The 6,526-nt window shown below is 31.0% G+C and overlaps 1 protein-coding gene across 2 annotated transcripts in view; it reads right to left on the bottom strand.

Annotated features, from left to right (window-relative positions):
* Window positions 1–1,854: 1,854 nt before the first annotated feature.
* Window positions 1,855–6,526, bottom strand: part of HGF (hepatocyte growth factor) — an 84,888-nt gene continuing 80,216 nt past the window's right edge. For both annotated transcript variants that reach the window (XM_040260728.1, XM_040260729.1), the window contains one exon: window positions 1,855–5,522. In XM_040260728.1, coding sequence (XP_040116662.1) covers window positions 5,346–5,522 — 177 coding nt within the window. In that variant the 3' untranslated portion in view covers window positions 1,855–5,345. The remainder of the gene's footprint in view (window positions 5,523–6,526) is intronic.

The following is a 6,526-nucleotide window of genomic DNA, read 5'->3' as shown; positions in this document are numbered from 1 at the left end:
ACGTGAAGTCTACCAAACATTCAAACAGTTAACACTTACCCTGCTTAAATTATTCTCAAAAATTGAAAGGGAAGGAATACATCTGAAGTCATTCCGTGACCAGATAAAGACACCATGAGGGGGGAAAAAAAAACTTGCTCTTCAGAGTGCGTTTGTGCGCGCATGCTCAGTCGCTTCAGTCGTGTCCGACTCTGGGATCCTATGGGTTGTAGCCTGCCACAGAACCCACATCTCCCGCGTCTCCTGCATTGTAGGCGGGTTCTTTACTCATTGAGCCACCTGGGAAGCCCGTTCTTCATAGTACTATAAAATGTTTCCGAATTACCTTAAATATAGTTTTATCTTAAAGTTATTAATACTTTTAAAAACAGCTTTCCCAAACAATACATGCAATTGAGATAGTTGCAAATTCATGAGCCAAAATAAAAATTTATACTGGCTAAAATAAGACTTTTAATATGTTATACACGAAAGTGGTGTAACTTGGTGAAATGATATGGAAAGCACATCCAGAACTGTGTAGATTAAGGATGGTGCCTGTGCACGGTAATAATGGAATGAAGGAAAGAAAGTGAAGTCGCTCAGTCATGTCCGACTCTTTGCACCCCTATAAACTGTAGCCGACCACGCTCCTCCATCCATGGATTTTCCAGGCAAGAGTACTGGAGTGGGGTGCCATTCCCTTCTCCAGAGCATCTTCCCAACCCAGGGACTGAACCTGGGTCTCCCGCATTGTAGGCAGATGCTTTACCGTCTGAGCTACCCCGGGGAAGTTCTAATGGAATAGAATGGCAATAAAACTCCTGGATTAAAACACTGAGGAATTGCAAACCAAGGTGATTCTATTCAGGACACTGACAAATGGTGACTAATTAAAGCATTATAATTTGTAAGAGTAAATAAATACATTATATTAAGAAGCCAGCAAAAATATGGTCCACGTTTTCCTTCTCAGACCCCAGATATTATCACAGTTTTCTCACTTGCTCTCTCACTTCACTGAGTATCCTATTATAATACCATCTCTCAAAGGAGCTTTCCTGGACTATTCTACTTAAAATAGCACAATACAGGTTTAGGATGAAATGGAATTTTAGAAAATAGTGAGAAAAAATTAAAAATTAGAAATATTAACAATATATACATTTGAAATGTTCTTATTGACACCAAAAATGAGTGAATACATATATTCTACTTGGATCATAACCATTAAAAAGATTAAATATTTTATAATGGGCTCTAGAATTAGATATATTAATCATCACTTGAGATGAGTATTTATGCCAGAAAAATTGGTAGAGCAACCTTTTTGAGGGAGAGATAGTATAATATAACTTGAAATAGTCAGTGGTGTTATAGAATTCTTTTTGGTTAGATCAATTGATAATTAGTTCTTCCAATTTTGCTTCCAATTTGAATGAAAAGAGTGAATTTGATTCATATTTATTCTGAATTTAATGTATACATTGAAGATAAATTCTAAAGAAATGAATTGACTTATAATACCCTTTGTAATATATAGTAACATGGTAAACGAATTCAGGTGATCATTCATGACAACTTGTATCATGGCATCACTCTAGCAAATATGAAGAATGAATAATTATATTTTGCAGTGGAAGAAATTGAAGTCCATAGAAATTAACAGTTTACTGAAGATCACTGATATTACCATAGATAGTAATTGTAACACAATAATAGCTTTTGTCTTAGTTCTATACACATGTTATATGATCTTTCTTGCAATTAAGCATATATAATTTCTGTCAATGAGATCACTGTTGTTTGTTTTTCTGCATTAACCCCAGAGCAGATTCAAATATGTCTACTTATATAACTAAAATGAGGAGAGCATTTTGATAAAATATTTTATTAATAATAATAAGCATGGTTATAAAAATAACAACTTTATTAACTACAGAAAATTTATATACATGTCATAACCACAGTGTTCCCCTTTGGGTAAGCATCCGGCTATACCACCCAATAGGCAGCTTATCTATTTCCTATTTACATACAAGACAAACAGTAATAACATCCACAGTATTCCATTTTCAGTTTCCTAAAGACAGAAACTTTCTGTGCAAATGGAAGTGAACCTACTGAAAATCACACTGTCAATATTTATAGGGTCTAGAGAATTTTAACTTTTTTTATACTACCAAATTCTTAGTTCAAAATTCAGTTGAATATTGAAAGATAAGTTCTTTTGGATTTTATTAGGAAACATAATTTATTTACATAAAGATTATATCTCACATTCAAATTAACTTTATTTCTCAAATGAGTTTGTCTATAAATATGGGATATAATTGATTGAAAGTAGTTCTTTTTTGGACTTATGCCAATTTAAAATATTTTTAGTGTGAGTTTATTAAAATTCTTCACTGCATGATCCCTATATTGCAAAGCCAGTATTTTTTTTTTTTTAATGTTTAGAAAAAGAAAGAAAATTCCTGACAGCAATTTCTTATTTCTTGACAGTGTTTTTTTCAAGAGAATGTTGTGGCTATAATATTCACTTTCTACAGTACCATTGGTACCAACAAGAAATATTCACAGGAATAAGTGAAATATAATTTTGTTATCACATGTCATTATTGTTATTTTTCTTGCCCTACAGTGTCTCACATTTCCCATAGTTTGAAACACTTAGATAGCAAGCAAGAGCCTGTTAATACTAGAGATTCACTCAATATAAACCATTTTACTGAGGACCTGCCCACAGCAGATAGGTAACAGTCATTACACATTTTACAATAAAATTAAAGAAATACACAAAAGGATTATCATTCCTTCTGCACGGCAGAGGCATTATGACAAATATTTTAATTTTACATTACTATTCCTGGTAGACATAAGAAAATGTCCACAATTATAACAGCACATAACCATTATTCAAACAGCCAAAATAAAAATATCATTGAAAACTTCTAATTTAAAGATTCTTTTTTCCATGACTCAAATGAAATGGATTTTTCCATAAATTGGATTTTTTATTTTTTATTAAGAAAAAAGAATGCCCAGGAAATAGTATTTTTCACCAGAGAAAAATGACACGGTTATTCCCCATTGCACCACCTAAAATAGCATGGGTCTTGTTCATCTTGCTTTTATATCTATTCCATCAATCTCCTATAAAAAGGAAACTCCCAGAGAAAGGACTGCTTTTTACACATGTCTGATAGTTATTGGTAGTCTTGTTTTATCCTTTAATAAAATGGAAAATGCTGAGTTCAAAATGTCTATAAAGTTAGCTTCATTTTGTTATCTATGTCATCTCTATCCCTCAGTGGAAATTTAGAGGAAAAGACATAAAAAAATATTTTAAAATGTGAGTATTTAAAAGAATTGCAATTTAGTAAGTGTTTTACAAATACCATTAATATGTGACAATAAAATTTTGTCATTTAGCAAGAAGAAACTGAAAAATACTTTAATATCTAGACAATTTACCTTGGAAATTTCTGTTTGATTATAATGGTATATTATGTAAGGGAGAGAAAAATACAATCAGATACACTGATATGTACTAGCAACTTGTTGGATTTCTCTTCATTTTCACTGTTTCTTGATACCAGCACATATATTATTACAAAAAATAAAGAAAATGGCACAATTTTGAAAATAATTTTGGATTTGCCGCCCATAATCTGAACTAAGTTCTTGAGTAAAATTAAAACCATTTTACTCAAGATTGAACAGTGTCTTCTGGAATTTTTAGAGTGTCATTTGGATCCCTGGCCTTAATTGAGATCATCCAAAAGAAAGAAGCTAGAGAAATGGACATACTAGATTGAAACTATTCAAATAATTATGTTTTTAAAGAATTTTTATATAGGAATATTTTGTGAAACTTCAGAACATATAATAATTACTCTTTGTTATCTCATTTCTTGACAAATACATGATCTTTAGCTAGTCATGACTAATATAGTAATAAATATGGTCTGGTTATTATCATACAGAATACAAAATCTGAAATTTCCCATGCATTAGGAAAGATCTATGTAAAATTAACTAAGATAAAACAAAGGTATTTTGATAAAATACCTCATTCAGCAGATTTAACTGTACTTTAAAAAATAATTGAATACAGAGTTTAGAGAAACTAGTTCCTTTCCTTTTACATTTTTTCCTTTACTGTAAAGTTTTATTAGACTAAAAGATCTCCAGATAGACAAAGTTATTTTTATTTCTTTCTTCATTATATATTTTAATGCATAATTTGGTAAAAGGCTATTTACAAATTTTAGAGACATGGGAATTTTCCTCTTAAATATTTCTTTTTAAGTTAAAGAAGATGAGAAAGAAGCCAATCACAGCAGCAAGTCTTAGACTTAACATCCTTAAATACATCTTAAGGACCAAATACTTTTAAATTTCAATTAGTTATCTCTCACTCTTTTAACTACTTTAGGAAAAAAGATCTAAAAATACCTTGCATAAATAAGTGTCCCTAAATTTGAAAGAAAGAATACTAATAAACAAATAGCCTATTCCCTTTAAGAATTAGGAACTATCTAAAATAACTTGGATAATAAATATATGTAAGCACCTAGGTTAGGTGTTATTTAGCTTTGTGTGTCGTGACCACACCTCAATTGCCAAGGAGTAGAGGTCATCTGCAGGTTATATGGAGGATGATCTAGTCACTTCTATCTTGCACTTTTCCTTAATATTCCTACTAGTCTTTAGAATTTTTTTATATTTTTCTTAAGGAAAAACTATAAATATACAATTTCAGAATCTTTAGGGATTACATTAGATACACCACAGTTTGAACTGTAGTGTATGCACATGTGTACCCATGTATTTGCATACAGGTATATGTTTTTGTAAAAAGTATATGTACCAGTATTACAGGATACACGACGAGGAGGAATGACTGAACTATAATGTATAGCATATTAAAGGTAATATAATTTAATACAGAGTTACAGTTTAAGGACACAAGATGTAAATTTTTTTATGAGGTTGAAATAATGTTTAACTTATGGTTTATTTATTATTATGAAACTAACCTTGGAAAGCAGCTGAGAGAAATTAATTGATTTTTTCCATTATATCTTTAGCATCCAGCAATTATACCTTTGCATTTTTTAGTTCATTCAAGTATCTTCAGGAGATATGTTACTACACTTGCATGTACCTTAATTCACTTCAACATTTACAAAATAACACTGACAAACAGCAAACGCCCATAAATATTAATGAGTATCTTAACAAACATGACACTCGAGTAGTTGACTCAGGATTTTTAAGTTACATTTTAATTCCATGTACTCCAAAATCTTCATGTAAAAGAGATTTGTGTTCTTTTAAGTTTCAGACAGTTATACCAGCTACGACTGTGGTGCCTTATACGTTAATATAATTTTGTGTATCCATTTTGCATAATATGCCACTCGGACAAAAATACCAGGACGATTTGGAATGGCACAGCCACGACCAGGAACAATGACACCAAGAACCATTCTCATTTTATGTTGTTCACAAACAAGTGGGCCACCATAATCTCCCTAGGAAGAAGACACGCAATAATAACAACAAAGTGTTATCTTAGAAATAAAAATTAACAAATCATTAACATTTCATCTATCAATTTATATCTCAAATATATATATGTAAAAAAGAGAATAACTTCAACTAAAATATGAAGACATTCAATTGATGTACTAAACCATTGGTTGTCTTTCTATTAGACAACTCAAGACTGAGATAAGTACAAAGGTTCAAAAGTGTTCTATCATGTGTAGTAATCATTTAAGAATGATTTGTCTTTTCTAAAATAGTCACTCATGTTTTAAAGTGGTTTTTGCTTGTGTTCCATGCAGACTAATTAATACATAACCACTGATAGCTTTTTAAGAAAGTAGATTTTATATTCATTCTGGTTTTCTTCTGGTGTTCTGAGTATGTTCAATATAGAAAATATAGACAAATACAGTATCAAAAAAAACCTCACCTGTAATCATACAGTTTAAATGATTAAGCCACATTAACTTTTATCTAATTTCTTCCCTTCCCTCAACCCTGCCCCCAAAATGATTTTAACAAGTTAAACAAAAACTTGTAGGTAGTAAAATAATTCTATTTACTGTTTAGAAATTGCTTTTCTGGGCCTAAAGAAGGAATGTTCCTGCACTTACTGTTAGTATTAGTAGTTAACAGAGTTATATTTATATTCTTCTTAGTCTTTGTGGAAAGCTTGTATGGTAACTCTGTTGTATAATCATATCTTCATAAGTGATAGATGAAAGATGAGTAGATTGATAAAAGGATTTGCATGTATATTTTTAAATATAGACCTTATGTTTATACACATTGTTATATGTCATCATTAAAATGTGCTGCATTACTTTTTTTGTGCCATGTAGCCTCCTGGGATTGTAGTGACTGACTTTTGGCATCTTTGTATCTAGAAGAGTGCTTGGGAGTATCTTCATTTTCTCCCAACAGTGATGAGATAAACTAAACTACTGCAAAATTTAATTCTGTAATCCAAGTGGAAAGAAGAGAGCTA

This window comes from Oryx dammah, unplaced genomic scaffold (genome assembly GCF_014754425.2).
Source record: "Oryx dammah isolate SB20612 unplaced genomic scaffold, SCBI_Odam_1.1 HiC_scaffold_18, whole genome shotgun sequence".
NCBI lineage: Eukaryota > Metazoa > Chordata > Mammalia > Artiodactyla > Bovidae > Oryx > Oryx dammah.
Note: the sequence above shows the minus strand (reverse complement) of the source record. Positions and strands in the feature narration are given on the sequence as shown.